General features: G+C 42.6%; 1 protein-coding gene across 2 annotated transcripts in view; it reads right to left on the bottom strand.

Annotated features, from left to right (window-relative positions):
• The window catches only part of LOC148436204 (zinc transporter ZIP4-like), a 175482-nt gene extending 148008 nt beyond the window's left edge, over positions 1–27474 (bottom strand). For both annotated transcript variants that reach the window (XM_088465214.1, XM_088465213.1), the window contains exon 1: positions 27280–27474. In XM_088465214.1, coding sequence (XP_088321340.1) covers positions 27280–27474 — 195 coding nt within the window. The remainder of the gene's footprint in view (positions 1–27279) is intronic.
• Between the last annotated feature and the right edge of the window lie 231 nt (positions 27475–27705).

Genomic DNA, 27705 nt, shown 5'->3' with positions numbered 1-27705 from the left:
TCTCTGACAGGTTACACGGAAGATACAGAGTAACATTAATCCCATCTCTGACCGTTACACAGAGGATACAGAGTAACATTAATCCCATCTCTGACAGGTTACACAGAGGATACAGAGTAACATTAATCCCATCTCTGACCGGTTACACGGAAGATACAGAGTAACATTAATCCCATCTATGACCGGTTACACAGAGGATACAGAGTAACACTAATCCCATCTCTGACCGGTTACACGGAAGATACAGAGTAACACTATTCCCATCTCTGACCGGTTACACGGAAGATGCAGAGTAACACTAATCCCATCTCTGACCGGTTACACGGAAGATACAGAGTAACATTAATCCCATCTCTGACCGGTTACACAGAGGATACAGAGTAACAATAATCCCATCTCTGACAGGTTACACAGAGGATACAGAGTAACATTAATCCCATCCCTGGCTGGTTACACAGAGGATACAGAGTAACATTAATCCCATCTATGACCGGTTACACAGAGACTACAGAGTAACATTAATCCCATCTCTGACTGGTTACACAGAAGATACAGAGTAACATTAATTCCATCTCTGACCGGTTACAGAGAGGATACAGTGTAACACTAATCCCATCTCTGACCGGTTACACAGAGGATACAGAGTAACATTAATCCCATCTCTGACCGGTTACACAGAGGACACAGAGTAACATTAATCCCATCTCTGACTGGTTACACAGAGGATACAGAGTAACATTAATCCCATCTCTGACCGGTTACACAGAGGATACAGAGTAACATTAATCCCATCTCTGACCGGTTACACAGAGGATACAGAGTAACATTAATCCCATCTCTGACCGGTTACACAGAGGACACAGAGTAACATTAATCCCATCTCTGACTGGTTACACAGAAGATACAGAGTAACATTAATCCCATCTCTGACAGGTTACACAGAGGATACAAAGTAACATTAATCCCATCTCTGACAGGTTACACGGAAGATACAGAGTCACATTAATCCCATCTCTGACCGTTACACAGAAGATACAGAGTAACATTAATCCCATCTCTGACTGGTTACACAGAGGATACAGAGTAACATTAATCCCATCTCTGACAGGTTACACAAAGGATACAGAGTAACATTAATCCCATCTCTGACCGGTTACACAGAGGATACAGAGTAACTTTAATCCCATCTCTGACCGGTTACACGGAAGATACAGAGTAACATTAATCCCATCTATGACCGGTTACACAGAGGATACAGAGTAATACTAATCCCATCTCTGACCAGTTACACGGAAGATACAGAGTAACACTATTCCCATCTCTGACAGGTTACACGGAAGATACAGAGTAACACTAATCCCATCTCTGACCGGTTACACGGAAGATACAGAGTAACACTAATCCCATCTCTGACCGGTTACACAGAGGATACAGAGTAACAATAATCCCATCTCTGACCAGTTACACGGAAGATACAGAGTAACACTATTCCCATCTCTGACAGGTTACACGGAAGATACAGAGTAACACTATTCCCATCTCTGACAGGTTACATGGAAGATACAGAGTAACACTAATCCCATCTCTGACCAGTTACACGGAAGATACAGAGTAACACTATTCCCATCTCTGACAGTTTACACGGAAGATACAGAGCAACACTAATCCCATCTCTGACCGGTTACACGGAAGATACAGAGTAACACTAATCCCATCTCTGACAGGATACACAGAGGATACAGAGTAACATTAATCCCATCTCTGACCGGTTACACAGAGGATACAGAGTAACATTAATCCCATCTCTGACCATTACACAGAAGATACAGAGAAACATTAATCCCATCTCTGACCGGTTACACAGAGGATACAGAGTAACCATAATCCCATCTCTGACAGGTTACACAGAGGATACAGAGTAACATTAATCCCATCTCTTACCAGTTACACAGAGGATACAGAGTAACATTAATCCAATCTCTGACCTGTTACACAGAGGATACAGAATAACATTAATCCCCTCTCTTACCAGTTACACAGAGGATAGAGAGTAACATTAATCCCATCTCTGACAGGTTACACAGATGATACAGAGTAACATTAATCCCATCTCTGACAGGTTACACAGAGGATACATAGTAACATTAATTCCATCTCTGAAAGGATACACAGAGGATACAGAGTAACATTAATCCCATCCCTGGCTGGTTACACAGAGGATACAGAGTAACATTAATCCCATCTCTGACCGGTTACAGAGAGGTTACAGAGTAACATTAATCCCATTCCTGGCTGGTTACACAGAGGATACAGAGAAACACTAATCCCCTCTCTGACAGGTTACACAGAGGATACAGAGAAACATTAATCCCATCGCTGACCGGTTACACAGAAGATACAGAGTAACATTAATCCCATCTCTGACCGGTTACACAGAGGATACAGAGTAACACTAATCCCATCTCTGGCCGGTTACACGGAAGATACAGAGTAACATTAATCCCATCTCTGACCGGTTACACAGAGGATACAGAACAACATTAATCCCATCTCTGACCGTTTACACAGAGGATACAGAGTAATAATAATCCCATCTCTGACAGGTTACATAGAGGATACAGAGTCACACTAATCCCATCTCTGACAGGTTACACAGACGATACAGAGCAATATTAATCCCATGTTTGACCGGTTACACAGAGGATACAGAGTAACATTACTCCCATCTCTTACTGGTTACACAGAGGATACAGAGTAACACTAATCCCATCTCTGACCGGTTACACAGAGGATACAGAGTAACACTAATCCCATCTCTGACCGGTTACACAGAAGATACAGAGTAACACTAATCCCATCTCTGGCCGGTTACACGGAAAATACAGAGTAACATTAATCCCATCTCTGACCGGTTACACAGAGGATACAGAACAACATTAATCCCATCTCTGACCGTTTACACAGAGGATACAGAGTAATAATAATCCCATCTCTGACTGGTTACATAGAGGATACAGAGTAATATTAATCCCATGTTTGACCGGTTACACAGAGGATACAGAGTAACATTACTCCCATCTCTTACTGGTTACACAGAGGATACAGAGTAACACTAATCCCATCTCTGACCGGTTACACAGAAGATATAGACTAACATTAATCCCATCTCTGACCGGTTACACAGAGGATACAGAGTAACACTAATCCCATCTCTGACCGGTTACACAGAGGATACAAAGTGAAATTAATCCCATCTCTGACCGGTTACATGGAAGATAAAAAGTAACATTAATCCCATCTCTGACCTGTTACACAGAGGATACAGAGTAACATTAATCCCATATCTGACCAGTTACACAGAGGATACAGAGTAATATTAATCCCTTCTCTGACCGTTACACAGAAGATACAGAGAAACATTAATAGCATCGCTGGCCGGTTACACAGACGATACATAGTAACATTAATCCCATCTCTGACAGGTTACACAGATGATACAGAGTAACATTAATCCAATCTCTGACCTGTTACACAGAAGATACAGAGAAACATTAATCCCATCTCTGACCGGTTACACAGAGGATACAGAGTAACACTAATCCCATCTCTGACCGGTTACACAGAGGATACAAAGTGAAATTAATCCCATCTCTGGCCGGCTACATGGAAGATAAAAAGTAACATTAATCCCATCTCTGACCTGTTACACAGAGGATACAGAGTACCATTAATCCCATATCTGACCAGTTACACAGAGGATACAGAGTAATATTAATCCCTTCTCTGACCGTTACACAGAAGATACAGAGAAACATTAATAGCATCTCTGGCCGGTTACACAGAGGATACATAGTAACATTAATCCCATCTCTGACAGGTTACACAGATGATACAAAGTAACATTAATCCCATCTCTGACCGGTTACACAAAGGATACAGAGTAACACTAATCCCATCTCTGACCGGTTACACAGAGGATACAGAGTAACATTAATCCCATCTCTGACCGTTACATAGAGGACGCAGAGTAACATTAATCCCATCTCTGACCGATTACACAAAGGACACAGAGTAATATTAATCCCATGTTTGACCGGATACACAGAGGATACAGAGTAACACTAATCCCATCTCTGACCGGTTACACAGAGGATACAGAGTAACACTAATCCCATCTCTGACCGGTTACACCGAGGATACAGAGTAACATTAATCCCATAACTAACCGGATACACAGACGATACGGAGTAACACTAATCCCCTCTCTGACTGGTTACACAGAAGATACAGGGTAACATTAATCCCATCTCTGACTGGTTACACAGAGGATACAGTGTAACACTAATCCCATCTCTGACCGGTTACACAGAGGATACAAAGTGACATTAGTCCCATCTCTGGCCGGTTGCACGGAAGATACAGAGTAACATTAATCCCATCTCTGACCGGTTACACAGAGGATACCGAGTAACATTAATCCCATCTCTGACCGGTTTCACAGAGGATACAGATTAACATTATTCTCACCTCTGACTGGTTTCACAGAGGATACAGAGAAACATTAATCTCATCTCTGACCAGTTACACAGAGTAACATTACTCCCATCTCTGACCAGTTACACAGAGGATACAAAGTAACATTAATCCCATTTTTGACCGGTTACACAGAGGATACAGAGTAACATTAATCCCATCTCTGACCGTTACACAGAGGACGCAGAGTAACATTAATCCCATCTCTGACCGGTTACACAGACGATACAGAGTAATATTAATCCCATGTTTGACCGGTTACACAGAGGATACAGAGTAACATTACTCCCATCTCTTACTGGTTACACAGAGGATACAGAGTAACACTAATCCCCTCTCTGACTGGTTACACAGAAGATATAGACTAACATTAATCCCATCTCTGACCGGTTACACAGAGGATACAGAGTAACACTAATCCCATCTCTGACCGGTTACACAGAGGATACAAAGTGAAATTAATCCCATCTCTGGCCGGCTACATGGAAGATAAAAAGTAACATTAATCCCATCTCTGACCTGTTACACAGAGGATACAGAGTAACATTAATCCCATATCTGACCAGTTACACAGAGGATACAGAGTAATATTAATCCCTTCTCTGACCGTTACACAGAAGATACAGAGAAACATTAATAGCATCGCTGGCCGGTTACACAGAGGATACATAGTAACATTAATCCCATCTCTGACAGGTTACACAGATGATACAGAGTAACATTAATCCAATCTCTGACCTGTTACACAGAAGATACAGAGAAACATTAATCCCATCTCTGACCGGTTACACAGAGGATACAGAGTAACACTAATCCCATCTCTGACCGGTTACACAGAGGATACAAAGTGAAATTAATCCCATCTCTGGCCGGCTACATGGAAGATAAAAAGTAACATTAATCCCATCTCTGACCTGTTACACAGAGGATACAGAGTAACATTAATCCCATATCTGACCAGTTACACAGAGGATACAGAGTAATATTAATCCCTTCTCTGACCGTTACACAGAAGATACAGAGAAACATTAATAGCATCTCTGGCCGGTTACACAGAGGATACATAGTAACATTAATCCCATCTCTGACAGGTTACACAGATGATACAAAGTAACATTAATCCCATCTCTGACCGGTTACACAAAGGATACAGAGTAACACTAATCCCATCTCTGACCGGTTACACAGAGGATACAGAGTAACATTAATCCCATCTCTGACCGTTACATAGAGGACGCAGAGTAACATTAATCCCATCTCTGACCGATTACACAAAGGACACAGAGTAATATTAATCCCATGTTTGACCGGATACACAGAGGATACAGAGTAACACTAATCCCATCTCTGACCGGTTACACAGAGGATACAGAGTAACACTAATCCCATCTCTGACCTGTTACACCGAGGATACAAAGTAACACTAATCCCATCTCTGACCGGTTACACAGAGGATACAAAGTAACATTAATCCCATCTCTGACCGGTTACACAAAGGATACAGAGTAACATTAATCCCATAACTAACCGGATACACAGACGATACGGAGTAACACTAATCCCCTCTCTGACTGGTTACACAGAAGATACAGGGTAACATTAATCCCATCTCTGACTGGTTACACAGAGGATACAGTGTAACACTAATCCCATCTCTGACCGGTTACACAGAGGATACAAAGTGACATTAGTCCCATCTCTGGCCGGTTGCACGGAAGATACAGAGTAACTTTAATCCCATCTCTGACCGGTTACACAGAGGATACCGAGTAACATTAATCCCATCTCTGACCGGTTTCACAGAGGATACAGATTAACATTATTCTCACCTCTGACTGGTTTCACAGAGGATACAGAGAAACAATAATCTCATCTCTGACCAGTTACACAGAGTAACATTACTCCCATCTCTGACCAGTTACACAGAGGATACAAAGTAACATTAATCCCATTTTTGACCGGTTACACAGAGGATACAGAGTAACATTAATCCCATCTCTGACCGTTACACAGAGGACGCAGAGTAACATTAATCCCATCTCTGACTGGTTACATAGAGGATACAGAGTAACAAAAATCCCATCTCTGACCGGTTACACAGAGGATACAAAGTAACATTAATCCCATCTCTGGCCGTTACACAGAGGACGCAGAGTAACATTAATCCCATCTCTGACCGATTACACAAAGGATACAGAGTAACATTAATCCCATCTCTGACCGGTTACACTGAGGATACAGAGTAACATTAATCCCATAACTGACCGGATACACAGACGATACGGAGTAACACTAATCCCCTCTCTGACTGGTTACACAGAAGATACAGAGAAACATTAATCCCATCTCTGACCGGTTACACAGAGGATACAGAGTAACACTAATCCCATCTCTGACCGGTTACACAGAGGGTACAAAGTGACATTAATCCCATCTCTGGCCGGTTACATGGAAGATAAAAAGTAACATTAATCCCATCTCTGACCGGTTACACAGAGGATACAGAGTAACATTAATCCCTTATCTGACCAGTTACACAGAGGATACAGAGTAACATTAATTCCATCTCTGACCGTTACACAGAAGATACAGAGAAACATTAATAGCGTCTCTGGCCGGTTACACAGAGGACACATAGTAACATTAATCCCATCTCTGACAGGTTACACAGAGGATACAGAGAAACATTAATCCCATCTCTTACCGGTTACACAGAAGATACAGAGTAACATTAATCCAATCTCTGACCTGTTACACAGAGGATACAGAACAACATTAATCCCATCTCTGACCGGTTACACAGAGGATACAAAGAAACATTAATCCCATCTCTGACCGGTTACACAAAGGATACAGAGTAACACTAATCCCATCTCTGACCTGTTAAACAGAGGACACAGAGTAACATTAATCCCATCTCTGACCGATTACACAAAGGATACAGAGTAATATTAATGCCATGTTTGACCGGATACACAGAGGATACAGAGTAACATTAATCCCATCTCTGACCGTTTACACAGAGGATACAGAGTAATAATAATCCCATCTCTGACTGGTTACATAGAGGATACAGAGTCACACTAATCCCATCTCTGACCGGTTACACAGACGATACAGAGTAATATTAATCCCATGTTTGACCGGTTACACAGAGGATACAGAGTAACATTACTCCCATCTCTTACTGGTTACACAGAGGATACAGAGTAACACTAATCCCCTCTCTGACTGGTTACACAGAAGATATAGACTAACATTAATCCCATCTCTGACCGGTTACACAGAGGATACAGAGTAACACTAATCCCATCTCTGACCGGTTACACAGAGGATACAAAGTGAAATTAATCCCATCTCTGGCCGGCTACATGGAAGATAAAAAGTAACATTAATCCCATCTCTGACCTGTTACACAGAGGATACAGAGTAACATTAATCCCATATCTGACCAGTTACACAGAGGATACAGAGTTATATTAATCCCTTCTCTGACCGTTACACAGAAGATACAGAGAAACATTAATAGCATCGCTGGCCGGTTACACAGAGGATACATAGTAACATTAATCCCATCTCTGACAGGTTACACAGATGATACAGAGTAACATTAATCCAATCTCTGACCTGTTACACAGAAGATACAGAGAAACATTAATCCCATCTCTGACCGGTTACACAGAGGATACAGAGTAACACTAATCCCATCTCTGACCGGTTACACAGAGGATACAAAGTGAAATTAATCCCATCTCTGGCCGGCTACATGGAAGATAAAAAGTAACATTAATCCCATCTCTGACCTGTTACACAGAGGATACAGAGTAACATTAATCCCATATCTGACCAGTTACACAGAGGATACAGAGTAATATTAATCCCTTCTCTGACCGTTACACAGAAGATACAGAGAAACATTAATAGCATCTCTGGCCGGTTACACAGAGGATACATAGTAACATTAATCCCATCTCTGACAGGTTACACAGATGATACAAAGTAACATTAATCCCATCTCTGACCGGTTACACAAAGGACACAGAGTAACATTAATCCCATCTCTGACCGATTACACAGAGGATACAGAGTAACATTAATCCCATCTCTGACCGGTTACACAGAGGATACAGAGTAACATTAATCCCATCTCTGACTGGTTACACAGAAGATACAGAGTAACACTAATCCCATCTCTGACCGGTTACACAGAGGATACAGAGTAACATTAATCCCATCTCTGACCGTTACATAGAGGACGCAGAGTAACATTAATCCCATCTCTGACCGATTACACAAAGGACACAGAGTAATATTAATCCCATGTTTGACCGGATACACAGAGGATACAGAGTAACACTAATCCCATCTCTGACCGGTTACACAGAGGATACAGAGTAACACTAATCCCATCTCTGACCGGTTACACCGAGGATACAGAGTAACATTAATCCCATAACTAACCGGATACACAGACGATACGGAGTAACACTAATCCCCTCTCTGACTGGTTACACAGAAGATACAGGGTAACATTAATCCCATCTCTGACTGGTTACACAGAGGATACAGTGTAACACTAATCCCATCTCTGACCGGTTACACAGAGGATACAAAGTGACATTAGTCCCATCTCTGGCCGGTTGCACGGAAGATACAGAGTAACATTAATCCCATCTCTGACCGGTTACACAGAGGATACCGAGTAACATTAATCCCATCTCTGACCGGTTTCACAGAGGATACAGATTAACATTATTCTCACCTCTGACTGGTTTCACATAGGATACAGAGAAACATTAATCTCATCTCTGACCAGTTACACAGAGTAACATTACTCCCATCTCTGACCAGTTACACAGAGGATACAAAGTAACATTAATCCCATTTTTGACCGGTTACACAGAGGATACAGAGTAACATTAATCCCATCTCTGACCGTTACACAGAGGACGCAGAGTAACATTAATCCCATCTCTGACTGGTTACATAGAGGATACAGAGTAACAAAAATCCCATCTCTGACCGGTTACACAGAGGATACAAAGTAACATTAATCCCATCTCTGGCCGTTACACAGAGGACGCAGAGTAACATTAATCCCATCTCTGACCGATTACACAAAGGATACAGAGTAACATTAATCCCATCTCTGACCGGTTACACTGAGGATACAGAGTAACATTAATCCCATAACTGACCGGATACACAGACGATACGGAGTAACACTAATCCCCTCTCTGACTGGTTACACAGAAGATACAGAGAAACATTAATCCCATCTCTGACCGGTTACACAGAGGATACAGAGTAACACTAATCCCATCTCTGACCGGTTACACAGAGGGTACAAAGTGACATTAATCCCATCTCTGGCCGGTTACATGGAAGATAAAAAGTAACATTAATCCCATCTCTGACCGGTTACACAGAGGATACAGAGTAACATTAATCCCTTATCTGACCAGTTACACAGAGGATACAGAGTAACATTAATTCCATCTCTGACCGTTACACAGAAGATACAGAGAAACATTAATAGCGTCTCTGGCCGGTTACACAGAGGACACATAGTAACATTAATCCCATCTCTGACAGGTTACACAGAGGATACAGAGAAACATTAATCCCATCTCTTACCGGTTACACAGAAGATACAGAGTAACATTAATCCAATCTCTGACCTGTTACACAGAGGATACAGAACAACATTAATCCCATCTCTGACCGTTTACACAGATCATACAGAGTAATAATAATCCCATCTCTGACAGGTTACATAGAGGATACAGAGTAACACTAATCCCATCTGTGACCGGTTACACAGAGGATACAAAGAAACATTAATCCCATCTCTGACCGGTTACACAAAGGATACAGAGTAACACTAATCCCATCTCTGACCTGTTAAACAGAGGACACAGAGTAACATTAATCCCATCTCTGACCGATTACACAAAGGATACAGAGTAATATTAATGCCATGTTTGACCGGATACACAGAGGATACAGAGTAACATTAATCCCATCTCTGACCGTTACACAGAGGACACAGAGTAACATTAATCCCATCTCTGACCGATTACACAAAGGATACAGAGTAATATTAATCCCATGTTTGACCGGATACACAGAGGATACAGAGTAACATTACTCCCATCTCTTACTGGTTACACAGAGGATACAGCGTAACACTAATTCCATCTCTGACCGGTTACACAGAGGATACAAAGTGACATTAATCCCATCTCTGGCCGGTTGCATGGAAGATACAGAGTAACATTAATCCCATCTCTGACCGGTTACACAGAGGATACCGAGTAACATTAATCCCATCGCTGACCGGTTTCACAGAGGATACAGATTAACATTGTTCTCATCTCTGACTGGTTTCACAGAGGATACAGAGTAACATTAATCTCATCTCTGACCAGTTACACAGAGTAACATTACTCCCATCTCTGACCAGTTACACAGAGGATACAAAGTAACATTAATCCCATCTTTGACCGGTTACACAGAGGATACAGAGTAACATTAATCCCATCTCTGACCATTACACAGAGGACACAGAGTTATATTAATCCCATCTCTGACTGATTACACAAAGGATACAGAGTAATATTGATCCCATCTCTGACCGTTTACACAGAGGATACAAAGTAACATTAATCCCATCTCTGACCAGTTACACAGAGGATACAGAGTAACACTAATCCCATCTCTGACCGGTTACACTGAGGATACAGAGTAACATTAATCCCATAACTGACCGGATACACAGACGATACGGAGTAACACTAATTCCCTCTCTGACTGGTTACACAGAAGATACAGAGTAACATTAATCCCATCTCTGACCGGTTACACAGAGGATGCAGAGTAACATTAATCCCATCTCTGACCGGTTTCACAGAGGATACAGAGTAACATTAATCTCATCTCTGACCAGTTACACAGAGTAGCATTACTCCCATCTCTGACCAGTTACACAGAGGATACAGAGTAATATTAATCCCATGTTTAACTGGTTACACAGAGGATACAGAGTAACATTACTCCCATCTCTTACTGGTTACACAGAGGATACAGCGTAACACTAATCCCATCTCTGACTGGTTACACAGAGGATACAGAGTAACACTAATCCCATCTCTGACCGGTTACACAGAGGATACTGAGTAACACTAATCCCATCTCTGACCGGTTACACCGAGGATACAGGGTAAGAATAATCCCATCTCTGATAGGTTACACAGAGGATACAGAGTAACATTAATCCCATCCCTGACCGGTTACACAGAGGATACAGAGTATCATTAATCTCATCTCTGACCGGTTACACAGACGATACAGAGTAACAATAATCCCATCTCTGGCCGGTTACATAGAGGATACAGAGTAACATTAATCCCATCTCTGACCGGTTACACAGAGGATACAGAGTAACAATAATCCCATCTGTGACAGGTTACACAAAGGATACAGAGTAACATTAATCCCATCCCTGACTGGTTACACATAGGATACAGAGTAACATTAATCCCATCCCTGACCTGTTACACAGAGGATACAGAGGATCCCGTATCATTAATCTCATCTCTGACCGGTTACACAGAGGAAACAGAGTAACAATAATCCCATCTCTATGCGGTTACATAGAGGATACCGAGTAACATTAATCCCATCTCTGACCGGTCACACAGAGGATACAGAGTAACAATAATCCCAACTCTGACAGGTTACACAGAGGATACAAAGTAACATTAATCCCATCGCTGACCGGTTACACAGTGGATACAGAGTAACATTAATCCCATCTCTGACCTATTACACAGAGGATACAGAGTAACATTAATCCCATCTCTGACCGGTTACACAGAGGATACAGAGTAACAATAATCCCATCTCTTACCGGTTACACAGAGGATACAGAGTAACAATAATCTCATCTCTGACCGGTTACATAGAGGATACAGAGTAACATTAATCCCATCTCTGACCGGTTACACAGAGGATACAGAGTAACATTATTATTATAGTTCTTGTTTTTCAAGATAAACCCGGCTTGTAGACTCATATAGATAAGATTTTGGGGTCTCTGCCTCCATCTTGCATTACACATTTCTGAGAAATCCAACGTCTCCAGTAATCTGCACTAATTCTGCCAGAGAACATGATCACTAACTTCAGCTATATGTTTAATTGTAATGATGACAGAAGTGTTACTTTCACATTACTGCCTGGGGGAGATCTTCGTAAACGCTCAGACACAGGAGAGGGGGAGCAGGAGGGGAGTGTGGGTTGTTTGTTAGACATAACCTCAGATTCTCTCTGTGACTATATTGTCAGGGTAAAGTAAATAAGATTAGAAGTGTTACACAAGGAGAACCTCGGATGCCAGGAGCACTATAGTGACTAATGAGAGAAGCGTTTTCCTCCATTTCCTCATTCCCTAGTGTTACATAAATGCAGGAATTCCTGCGGCCTCATTGCTGAAGTCTCCGAGCGACAATGAACTTTCTAGGTCACAGGAGGGAATTTTATCACATTGGAGGAAATAATGATAAAATGTCCATGATATAAATTAATTTTATACTTAGTAAATTTGTCACTAATTGTTGGTTATAAACTATATGTAGAAGTCTCAGTCTCTGCGCTGAATAAGTCACCAGTGTATACAGACAATTTACCTCCTCAGTCTGCTTCCTCCACTGTGATAGAATTTCTCTAACATTTCACATTTCTCAACTAAATTACAAAGTCAAGAAAACCTTCAAAGGAAATTATTATTATTATTATTATTATTATTATTATCATTATCATTATTATTATCCTTATTAATATTATTATTATCATCATTATTATTACTACTATTATTATTATTATTATTTTCATTATTATTATTATTATTATTATTATCCTTCTTATTATTATCATTATTATCCTTATTAATATTATTATTATTATTATCCTTATTATTATTATTATTATCATTATTATTATCCTTATTAATATTATTATTATCATCATTATTATTACTACTATTATTATTATTATTATCATTATTATTATTATTATTATTATTATCCTTCTTATTATTATCATTATTATTATCCTTATTAATATTATTATTATTATTATCCTTATTATTATTATTATCATTATTATTATCCTTATTAATATTATTATTATCATCATTATTATTACTACTATTATTATTATTATTATTATTATTATTATTGTTATTATTATTATTATCATTATTATTATTATTGTTATTATTATTATTATTATCATTATTATTATTACTGTTATTTTTATTATTATTATTATTATTATTATTATTATTATTATCATTAGGTAAGTGCACATTAACAATGGTTCTGTGACCACCAATATCAATTCCTGGTGGAGAAATAAGAGGACAATAGAACAGTGACCGGCTAAATGAAGTAGCTGCGACAATTAGGAAAATTGAATTATTATTAATTTAAAGAAATGAAAAATAAAAGTATAACTTTCTGTCCCCAGAGTCTTAGGCAATAAATAAAAGTAACCTCCTGGAATTAGACAAAGTGCAGCTGAGACTAAACCTGGAATTCTCCCCCTCTCTATTAGGCAGAGGTGCAATAAGGGCTCCAGAGAATAGCAATTTGCATTGTAGTGGTAATTTTCATTTTTCACAATGAGGAACCTGTGGGTAAGTTTGGGAAAACAGCATCCAGTGGAATATGTGGGGAGACTGGGGAATCTGCACAGTAACTAACTGAGAAATACTACAACAAAATAATGAGACTCTCCCCCTATAACACCTGTCCTGTATAATATATATCACTGCCCTATTCTGGGACCCCTCACCCTATAACACCAGTCCAGTATAATATATATCACCGCCCTATTCTGGGACCCCTCACCCTATAACATCTGTCCTGTATAATATATATCACCGTCCTATTCTGGTAACCCTCACCCTATAACACCTGTCCTGTATAATATATATCACCGTCCTATTCTGGGACCCCTCACCTTATAACACCTGTCCTGTATAATATATATCACCGTCCTATTCTGGGACCCCTCACCCTATAACACCTGTCCTGTATAATATATATCACCGCCCTATTCTGGGACCCCTCACCCTATAACACCTGTCCTGTATAACATATATCACCGTCGTATTCTGGGACCCCTCACCCTATAACATCTGTCCTGTATAATATATATCACCGTCCTATTCTGGGACCCCTCACCCTATAACATCTGTCCTGTAAAACATATATCACCGTCCTATTCTGGGACCCCTCACCCTATAACATCTGTCCTGTATAATATATATCACCGTCCTATTCTGGGGCCCCTCAACCTATAACACCTGTCCTGTATAATATATATCAGCATCCTATTCTGGGACCCCTCACCCTATAACACCTGTCCTGTATAATATATATCACCACCCTATTCTGGGACCCCTCACCCTATAACATCTGTCCTGTATAATATATATCACCGTCCTATTCTGGGACCCCTCACCTTATAACACCTGTCCTGTAAAATATATATATCACCGTCCTATTCTGGGACCCCTCACCCTATAACACCTGTCCTGTATAATATATATCACCGCCCTATTCTGGGACCCCTCACCCTATAACACCTGTCCTGTATAACATATATCACCGTCGTATTCTGGGACCCCTCACCCTATAACATCTGTCCTGTATAATATATATCACCGTCCTATTCTGGGACCCCTCACCCTATAACATCTGTCCTGTATAACATATATCACCGTCCTATTCTGGGACCCCTCACCCTATAACATCTGTCCTGTATAATATATATCACCGTCCTATTCTGGGGCCCCTCAACCTATAACACCTGTCCTGTATAATATATATCAGCATCCTATTCTGGGACCCCTCACCCTATAACACCTGTCCTGTATAATATATATCACCGTCCTATTCTGGGACCCCTCACCCTATAACATCTGTCCTGTATAATATATATCACCGTCCTATTCTGGTAACCCTCACCCTATAACACCTGTCCTGTATAATATATATCAGCGTCCTATTCTGGGACCCCTCACCCTATAACACCTGTCCTGTATAATATATATCACCGCCCTATTCTGGGACCCCTCACCCTATAACACCTGTCCTGTATAACATATATCACCGTCGTATTCTGGGACCCCTCACCCTATAAAATCTGTCCTGTATAATATATATCACCGTCCTATTCTGGGACCCTTCACCCTATAACATCTGTCCTGTATAACATATATCACCGTCCTATTCTGGGACCCCTCACCCTATAACACCTGTCCTGTATGATATATATCACCACCCTATTCTGGGACCCCTCAGCCTATAACATCTGTCCTGTATAATATATATCACCGTCCTATTCTGGGACCCCTCACCCTATAACACCTGTCCTGTATGATATATATCACCACCCTATTCTGGGACACCTCACCCTATAACATCTGTCCTGTATAATATATATCACCGTCCTATTCTGGGTCCCCTCACCCTATAACACCTGTCCTGTATAATATATATTACCGTCCTATTCTGGGACCCCTCACCCTATAACACCAGTCCTGTATAATATATATCACCGCCCTATTCTGGGACCCCTCACCCTATAACACCTGTCCTGTATAATATATATCACCGCCCTATTCTGGGACCCCTCACCCTATAACACCTGTCCTGTATAATATATATCACTGCCCTATTCTGGGACCCCTCACCATATAACACCTGTCCTGTATAATATATATCACCGTCCTATTCTGGGGCCCCTCAACCTATAACACCTGTCCTGTATAATATATATCAGCATCCTATTCTGGGACCCCTCACCCTATAACACCTGTCCTGTATAATATATATCACCACCCTATTCTGGGACCCCTCAGCCTATAACATCTGTCCTGTATAATATATATCACCGTCCTATTCTGGGACCCCTCACCCTATAACACCTGTCCTGTATGATATATATCACCACCCTATTCTGGGACACCTCACCCTATAACACCTGTCCTGTATAATATATATCACCGTTCTATTCTGGGTCCCCTCACCCTATAACACCTGTCCTGTATAATATATATTACCGTCCTATTCTGGGACCCCTCACCCTATAACACCTGTCCTGTATAATATATATCACCGCCCTATTCTGGGACCCCTCACCCTATAACACCTGTCCTGTATAATATATATCACCGCCCTATTCTGGGACCCCTCACCATATAATTCCTGTCTTGTATAATATATATCACCGTCCTATACTGGGACCCCTCACCCTATAACTACTCTCCTGTATAATATATATCCCTGCCCTATTCTGGGACCCCTCACCCTATAACACCTGTCCTGTATAATATATATCACTGCCCTATTCTTGGACCCCTCACCATATAACACCTGTCCTGTATAATATATATCATCGCCCTATTCTGGGACCCCTCACACTATAACACCTGTCCTGTATAATATATATCACTGCCCTATTCTGGGACCCCTCACCCTATAACACCTGTCCTGTATAATATATATCACCGCCCTATTCTGGGACCCCTCACCCTATAATACCTGTCCTGTATAATATATATCACCGCCCTATTCTGGGACCCCTCAGCCTATAACACCTGTCCTGTACCTGTCACTGCCCTATTCTGGCACCCCTCACCCTATTATACCTGTCCTGTACCTGTCACTGCCCTATTCTGGGACCCCTCACCCTATTATACCTGTCCAGTACCTGTCACTGCCCTATTCTGGGACCCCTCACACTATTATACCTGTCCTATACCTGTCACTGACCTATTTTGGGACCCCTCACCCTATTATACCTGTCCTGTACCAGTCACTGCCCTATTCTGGCACCCCTCACCCTAATATACCTGTCCTGTACCTGTCACTGCCCTATTCTGGCACCCCTGACTCTATTATAGCTGTCCTGTACCTGTCACTGCCCTATTCTGGCACCCCTTACCCTATTATACCTGTCCTGTACCTGTCACTGCCCTATTCTGGGACCCCTCACCCTATTATACCTGTCCTGTACCTGTCACGACTATATTCTGATACCCGTCACCCTATAACACCTGTCCTGTACCTGTCACTGCCCTATTCTGGGACCCCTCACCCTATTATACCTGTCCTGTACCTGTCACGACTATATTCTGATACCCGTCACCCTATAACACCTGTCCTCTACCTGTCACTGCCCTATTCTGGGACCCCTCACCCTATAACACATGTCCTGTACCTGTCACTACTATAATATGATGCCCCTCACACTATAACACCTGTCTTGTACCTGTCACTACTATATTCTGATACCCCTCACCCTATAACACCTGTCCTGTACCTGTCACTACTACAATCTGATACCCCTCACCCTATAACACCTGTCCTGTACCTGTCACTGCTATATTCTGATACCCCTCACCCTACAGCACCTGTCCTGTACCTGTAACTACTACATTCGGATACCCCTCACCCTATAACACCTGTCCTGTACCTGTCACTACTATAATCTGATACCCCTCTCCCTATAACACCTGTCCTGTACCTGTTACTACTACATTCTGATACCCCTCACCCTATAACACCTGTCCTGTACCTGTCACTACTATATTCTGATCCCCCTCACCCTATAACACCTGTCCTGTACCTGTCACTAATATAATCTGATACCCCTCACCCTATAACACCTGTCCTGTACCTGTCACTCCTATATTCTGATACCCCTCACCCTATAGCACCTGTCCTGTACCTGTCACTACTACATTCTGATACCCCTCACCCTATAACACCTGTCCTGTACCTGTCACTACTATAATCTGATGCCCCTCACCCTATAACACCTGTCCTGTACCTGTTACTACAACATTCTGATACCCCTCACCCTATAGCACCTGTCCTGTACCTGTTACTATTACATTCTGATACCCCTCACCCTATAACACCTGTCCTGTACCTGTTACTACTACATTCTGATACCCCTCACCCTATAACACCTGTCCTGTACCTGTTACTACTATAATCTGATACCCCTCACCCTATAACACCTGTCCTGTACCTGTTACTACTACATTCTGATACCCCTCACCCTATAACACCTGTCCTGTACCTGTCACTACTATAATCTGATACCCCTCACCCTATAACACCTGTCCTGTACCTGTTACTACTACATTCTGATACCCCTCACCCTATAACACCTGTCCTGTAACTGTCACTACTATATTCTGATACCCCTCACCCTATAACACCTGTCCTGTACCTGTCACTAATATAATCTGATACCCCTCACCCTATAACACCTGTCCTGTACCTGTCACTACTATATTCTGATACCCCTCACCCTATAGCACCTGTCCTGTACCTGTCATTACTACATTCTGATACCCCTCACCCTATAACACCTGTCCTGTACCTGTCACTACTATAATCTGATGCCCCTCACCCTATAACACCTGTCCTGTACCTGTTACTACAACATTCTGATACCCCTCACCCTATAACACTTGTCCTGTACCTGTCACTACTATAGTCTGATACCCTTCACCCTATAACACCTGTCCTGTACCTGCCACTAATATAATCTGATACCCCTCACACTATAACACCTGTCCTGTACCTGTCCCTACTATAATCTGATGCCCCTCACCCTATAACACCTGTCCTGTACCTGTCACTACTATACTCTGATACCCCTCACCCTATAACACCTGTCCTGTACCTGTCACTACTATAAAATGATGCCCCTCACCCTATAACACCTGTCCTGTACCTTTCACTACTCTAATATGATGCCCCTCACCCTATAACACCTGTCCTGTACCTGTCACTACTATAATATGATGCCCCTCACCCTATAACACCTGTCCTGTACCTGTCACTAATATAATCTGATACCCCTCACCCTATAACACCTGTCCTGTACCTGTCACTACTACAATCTGATACCCCTCACCCTATAACACCTGTCCTGTACCTGTCACTACTACAATCTGATACCCCTCACCCTATAGCACCTGTCCTGTACCTGTTACTATTACATTCTGATACCCCTCACCCTATAACACCTGTCCTGTACCTGTTGCTACTACATTCTGATACCCCTCACCCTATAACACCTGTCCTGTACCTGTTACTACTATATTCTGATACCCCTCACCCTAGAACACCTGTCCTGTACCTGTTACTACTATAATCTGATACCCCTCACCCTATAACACCTGTCCTGTACGTGTTACTACTATATTCTGATACCCCTCACCCTATAACACCTGTCCTGTACCTGTTACTACTATAATCTGATACCCCTCACCCTATAACACCTGTCCTGTACGTGTTACTACTATAATCTGATACCCCTCACCCTATAACACCTGTCCTGTACCTGTTACTACTACATTCTGATACCCCTCACCCTATAACACCTGTCCTGTACCTGTCACTACTATAATCTGATACCCCTCAGCCTATAACACCTGTCCTGTACCTGTCACTACTATATTATGATACCCCTCACCCTATAACACCTGTCCTGTACCTATTACTACTACATTCTGATACCCCTCACCCTATAACACCTGTCCTGTACCTGTTACTACTACATTCTGATACCCCTCACCCTATAACACCTGTCCTGTACCTGTTACTACTATAATCTGATACCCCTCACCCTATAACACCTGTCCTGTACCTGTCACTTCTATAATCTGATACCCCTCAGCCTATAACACCTGTCCTGTACCTGTTACTACTACATTCTGATACCCCTCACCCTATAACACCTGTCCTGTACCTGTCACTACTATAATCTGATACCCTTCACCCTATAACACCTGTCCTGTACCTGTTACTACAATAATCTGATACCCCTCATCCTATAACACCTGTCTTGTACCTGTCACTACTATAATCTGATACCCCTCACCCTATAATACCTGTCCTGTACCTGTCACTACTATATTCTGATACCCCTCCCCCTATAACACCTGTCCTGTACCTGTCACAACTATAATCTGATACCCCTCACCCTATAACACCTGTCCTGTACCTGTCACTACTATAATCTGATACCCCTCACCCTATAACACCTGTCCTGTACCTGTCACTACTATAATCTGATACCCCTCACCCTATAACACCTGTCCTGTACCTGTCACTAATATGATATGATACCCCTCACCCTGTAACACCTGTCCTGTACCTGTCACTACTATAATCTGATACCCCTCACTCTATAACACCTGTCCTGTACCTGTCACTACTATAATTTGATACCCCTCACCCTATAACACCTGTCCTGTACCTGTTACTATTACATTCTGATACCCCTCACCCTATAACACCTGTCCTGTACCTGTCACTACTATAATCTGATACCCCTCACCCTATAACACCTGTCCTGTACCTGTCACTACTATATTCTGATACCCCTCAGCCTATAATACCTGTCCTGTACCTGTCACTACTATAATCTGATACCCCTCACCCTATAACACCTGTCCTGTACCTGTCACTACTATATTCTGATACCCCTCACCCTATAACACCTGTCCTGTACCTGTCACTGCTATATTCTGATACCCCTCACCCTATAACACCTGTCCTGTACCTGTCACTACTACAATCTGATACCCCTCACCCTATAACACCTGTCCTGTACCTGTCACTACTATAATCTGATACCCCTCACCCTATAACACCTGTCCTGTACCTGTCACTACTATATTCTGATACCCCTCACCCTATAACACCTGTCCTGTACCTGTCACTACTATATTCTGATACCCCTCACCCTATATCACCTGTCCTGTACCTGTCACTACTACAATCTGATACCCCTCACCCTATAACACCTGTCCTGTACCTGTCACTACTATATTCTGATACCCCTCACCCTATAATACCTGTCCTGTACCTGTCACTACTATAATCTGATACCCCTCACCCTGTAACACCTGTCCTGTACCTGTCACTACTATAATCTGATACCCCTCACCCTATAACACCTGTCCTGTACCTGTCACTACTACAATCTGATACCCCTCACCCTATAACACCTGTCCTGTACCTGTCACTACTATATTCTGATACCCCTCACCCTATAACACCTGTCCTGTACCTGTCACTACTATATTCTGATACCCCTCACCCTATATCACCTGTCCTGTACCTGTCACTACTACAATCTGATACCCGTCACCCTATAACACCTGTCCTGTACCTGTCACTACTATATTCTGATACCCCTCACCCTATAACACCTGTCCTGTACCTGTCACTACTATAATCTGATACCCCTCACCCTATAACACCTGTCCTGTACCTGTCACTACTATATTCTGATACCCCTCACCCTATAACACCTGTCCTGTACCTGTCACTACTATATTCTGATACCCCTCACCCTATATCACCTGTCCTGTACCTGTCACTACTACAATCTGATACCCCTCACCCTATAACACCTGTCCTGTACCTGTCACTACTATATTCTGATACCCCTCACCCTATAATACCTGTCCTGTACCTGTCACTACTATAATCTGATACCCCTCACCCTGTAACACCTGTCCTGTACCTGTCACTACTATAATCTGATACCCCTCACCCTATAACACCTGTCCTGTACCTGTCACTACTACAATCTGATACCCCTCACCCTATAACACCTGTCCTGTACCTGTCACTACTATATTCTGATACCCCTCACCCTATAATACCTGTCCTGTACCTGTTACTACTATAATCTGATACCCCTCACCCTGTAACACCTGTCCTGTACCTGTCACTACTATAATCTGATACCCCTCACCCTATAACACCTGTCCTGTACCTGTCACTACTACAATCTGATACCCCTCACCCTATAACACCTGTCCTGTACCTGTCACTACTATAATCTGATACCCCTCACCCTATAAAACCTGTCCTGTACCTGTCACTACTACAATCTGATACCCCTCACCCTATAACACCTGTCCTGTACCTGTCACTACTATAATCTGATACCCCTCACCCTATAACACCTGTCCTGTACCTGTCACTACTACAATCTGATACCCCTCACCCTATAACACCTGTCCTGTACCTGTCACTACTATATTCTGATACCCCTCACCCTATAACACCTGTCCTGTACCTGTTACTACTATAATCTGATACCCCTCACCCTATAACACCTGTCCTGTACCTGTCACTACTATAATCTGATACCCCTCACCCTATAACACCTGTCCTGTACGTGTTACTACTATATTCTGATACCCCTCACCCTATAACACCTGTCCTGTACCTGTCACTACTATAATCTGATACCCCTCACCCTATAACACCTGTCCTGTACGTGTTACTACTATAATCTGATACCCCTCACCCTATAACACCTGTCCTGTACGTGTTACTACTATAATCTGATACCCCTCACCCTATAACACCTGTCCTGTACCTGTCACTACTATAATCTGATACCCCTCACCCTATAACACCTGTCCTGTACGTGTTACTACTATAATCTGATACCCCTCACCCTATAACACCTGTCCTGTACCTGTCACTACTATAATATGATGCCCCTCACCCTATAACACCTGTCCTGTACCTTTCACTACTCTAATATGATGCCCCTCACCCTATAACACCTGTCCTGTACCTTTCACTACTCTAATATGATGCCCCTCACCCTATAACACCTGTCCTGTACCTGTCAATACTATAATATGATGCCCCTCACCCTATAACACCTGTCCTGTACCTGTCACTAATATAATCTGATACCCCTCACCCTATAACACCTGTCCTGTACCTGTCACTACTACAATCTGATACCCCTCACCCTATAACACCTGTCCTGTACCTGTCACTACTACAATCTGATACCCCTCACCCTATAGCACCTGTCCTGTACCTGTTACTATTACATTCTGATACCCCTCACCCTATAACACCTGTCCTGTACCTGTTACTACTACATTCTGATACCCCTCACCCTATAACACCTGTCCTGTACCTGTTACTACTATATTCTGATACCCCTCACCCTAGAACACCTGTCCTGTACCTGTTACTACTATAATCTGATACCCCTCACCCTATAACACCTGTCCTGTACGTGTTACTACTATATTCTGATACCCCTCACCCTATAACACCTGTCCTGTACCTGTTACTACTATAATCTGATACCCCTCACCCTATAACACCTGTCCTGTACGTGTTACTACTATAATCTGATACCCCTCACCCTATAACACCTGTCCTGTACCTGTTACTACTACATTCTGATACCCCTCACCCTATAACACCTGTCCTGTACCTGTCACTACTATAATCTGATACCCCTCAGCCTATAACACCTGTCCTGTACCTGTCACTACTATATTATGATACCCCTCACCCTATAACACCTGTCCTGTACCTATTACTACTACATTCTGATACCCCTCACCCTATAACACCTGTCCTGTACCTGTTACTACTACATTCTGATACCCCTCACCCTATAACACCTGTCCTGTACCTGTTACTACTATAATCTGATACCCCTCACCCTATAACACCTGTCCTGTACCTGTCACTTCTATAATCTGATACCCCTCAGCCTATAACACCTGTCCTGTACCTGTTACTACTACATTCTGATACCCCTCACCCTATAACACCTGTCCTGTACCTGTCACTACTATAATCTGATACCCTTCACCCTATAACACCTGTCCTGTACCTGTTACTACAATAACCTGATACCCCTCATCCTATAACACCTGTCTTGTACCTGTCACTACTATAATCTGATACCCCTCACCCTATAATACCTGTCCTGTACCTGTCACTACTATATTCTGATACCCCTCCCCCTATAACACCTGTCCTGTACCTGTCACAACTATAATCTGATACCCCTCACCCTATAACACCTGTCCTGTACCTGTCACTACTATAATCTGATACCCCTCACCCTATAACACCTGTCCTGTACCTGTCACTACTATAATCTGATACCCCTCACCCTATAACACCTGTCCTGTACCTGTCACTAATATGATATGATACCCCTCACCCTGTAACACCTGTCCTGTACCTGTCACTACTATAATCTGATACCCCTCACTCTATAACACCTGTCCTGTACCTGTCACTACTATAATTTGATACCCCTCACCCTATAACACCTGTCCTGTACCTGTCACTAATATGATATGATACCCCTCACCCTGTAACACCTGTCCTGTACCTGTCACTACTATAATCTGATACCTCTCACCCTATAACACCTGTCCTGTACCTGTCACTACTATATTCTGATACCCCTCACCCTATAACACCTGTCCTGTACCTGTCACTACTATATTCTGATACCCCTCACCCTATATCACCTGTCCTGTACCTGTCACTACTACAATCTGATACCCCTCACCCTATAACACCTGTCCTGTACCTGTCACTACTATATTCTGATACCCCTCACCCTATAATACCTGTCCTGTACCTGTCACTACTATAATCTGATACCCCTCACCCTGTAACACCTGTCCTGTACCTGTCACTACTATAATCTGATACCCCTCACCCTATAACACCTGTCCTGTACCTGTCACTACTACAATCTGATACCCCTCACCCTATAACACCTGTCCTGTACCTGTCACTACTATATTCTGATACCCCTCACCCTATAACACCTGTCCTGTACCTGTCACTACTATATTCTGATACCCCTCACCCTATATCACCTGTCCTGTACCTGTCACTACTACAATCTGATACCCCTCACCCTATAACACCTGTCCTGTACCTGTCACTACTATATTCTGATACCCCTCACCCTATAACACCTGTCCTGTACCTGTCACTACTATAATCTGATACCCCTCACCCTATAACACCTGTCCTGTACCTGTCACTACTATATTCTGATACCCCTCACCCTATAACACCTGTCCTGTACCTGTCACTACTATATTCTGATACCCCTCACCCTATATCACCTGTCCTGTACCTGTCACTACTACAATCTGATACCCCTCACCCTATAACACCTGTCCTGTACCTGTCACTACTATATTCTGATACCCCTCACCCTATAATACCTGTCCTGTACCTGTCACTACTATAATCTGATACCCCTCACCCTGTAACACCTGTCCTGTACCTGTCACTACTATAACCTGATACCCCTCACCCTATAACACCTGTCCTGTACCTGTCTCTACTACAATCTGATACCCCTCACCCTATAACACCTGTCCTGTACCTGTCACTACTATATTCTGATACCCCTCACCCTATAATACCTGTCCTGTACCTGTTACTACTATAATCTGATACCCCTCACCCTGTAACACCTGTCCTGTACCTGTCACTACTATAATCTGATACCCCTCACCCTATAACACCTGTCCTGTACCTGTCACTACTACAATCTGATACCCCTCACCCTATAACACCTGTCCTGTACCTGTCACTACTATAATCTGATACCCCTCACCCTATAACACCTGTCCTGTACCTGTCACTACTACAATCTGATACCCCTCACCCTATAACACCTGTCCTGTACCTGTCACTACTATATTCTGATACCCCTCACCCTATAACACCTGTCCTGTACCTGTCACTACTATATTCTGATACCCCTCACCCTATAACACCTGTCCTGTACCTGTTACTACTATAATCTGATACCCCTCACCCTATAACACCTGTCCTGTACCTGTCACTACTATATTCTGATACCCCTCACCCTATAACACCTGTCCTGTACCTGTCACTACTATATTCTGATACCCCTCACCCTATAACACCTGTCCTGTACCTGTTACTACTATAATCTGATACCCCTCACCCTATAACACCTGTCCTGTACGTGTTACTACTATATTCTGATACCCCTCACCCTATAACACCTGTCCTGTACCTGTCACTACTATAATCTGATACCCCTCACCCTATATCACCTGTCCTGTACCTGTCACTACTATATTCTGATACCCCTCACCCTATAACACCTGTCCTGTACCTGTCACTACTATATTCTGATACCCCTCACCCTATAACACCTGTCCTGTACCTGTTACTACTATAATCTGATACCCCTCACCCTATAACACCTGTCCTGTACCTGTCACTACTATAATCTGATACCCCTCACCCTATATCACCTGTCCTGTACCTGTCACTACTATATTCTGATACCCCTCACCCTATAACACCTGTCCTGTACCTGTCACTACTATATTCTGATACCCCTCACCCTATAACACCTGTCCTGTACCTGTTACTACTATAATCTGATACCCCTCACCCTATAACACCTGTCCTGTACCTGTCACTACTATATTCTGATACCCCTCACCCTATAACACCTGTCCTGTACCTGTCACTACTACAATCTGATACCCCTCACCCTATAACACCTGTCCTGTACCTGTCACTACTCTGAGACATCTTCCCTGTATTCCTTGTACTGTACCTGGACCTCTCAACTTATAGTATTGTACCTCACCTGTATGAATGAAATTGCTATACCAGGACCCCCACCCAATGTAACCTGTCTTGTACCTGTTATTGTACTATAGTTTTTCCCTCCTAATCTTATCTATAATTAGGGTAATAAATCAGTTTATGGTGCTTTCTGCCCTTTGCCCCCTGTATTGCACTTGACAGATATTCTCGGAGTGTTTTTGCACCCAGCTCTTACCTTTTCACACGTCTCATTCCCACATTGCGCACGGTCCTCCAGAAGCTTTATAAGATCACTGACTGCGCTCACATTCAGGGTAGACTGTCCTGGAGACAGAAGGCTCAGCACTCTCTGAAATGGGGTTTCCTGCAGTGTAGCAGCAGGATACAGGGATAGAAGTGTCAGGTATGAGCAGAGGACGGGGAGCTGCATGGTGCACACTATGAGGCACCTGATGGAGATGGTGAGCAGTGCCTCCCTGTCCAGGTTACAAAGTGACATAGGAAGATCAGACTGATACTCTCCATGTTCTCCGTGTGGCTTGTGATTGGCTGGTAGACGGTTACAGTGTATTGAGGACAGCTCCCCCCCCCTCCTCCCCTGGCTCACCTGGAGCAGTCGTCTCCTCCACCCTCTGCCAGGGTGCACCGTACACCTCAGGAA

The sequence above is a fragment of the Taudactylus pleione genome, unplaced genomic scaffold, assembly GCF_031769625.1.
Source record: "Taudactylus pleione unplaced genomic scaffold, aTauple2 ptg001913l, whole genome shotgun sequence".
NCBI lineage: Eukaryota > Metazoa > Chordata > Amphibia > Anura > Myobatrachidae > Taudactylus > Taudactylus pleione.
The sequence above is the reverse complement of the archived record's forward strand: the minus strand, read 5'-3'. Positions and strand labels throughout refer to the sequence as shown.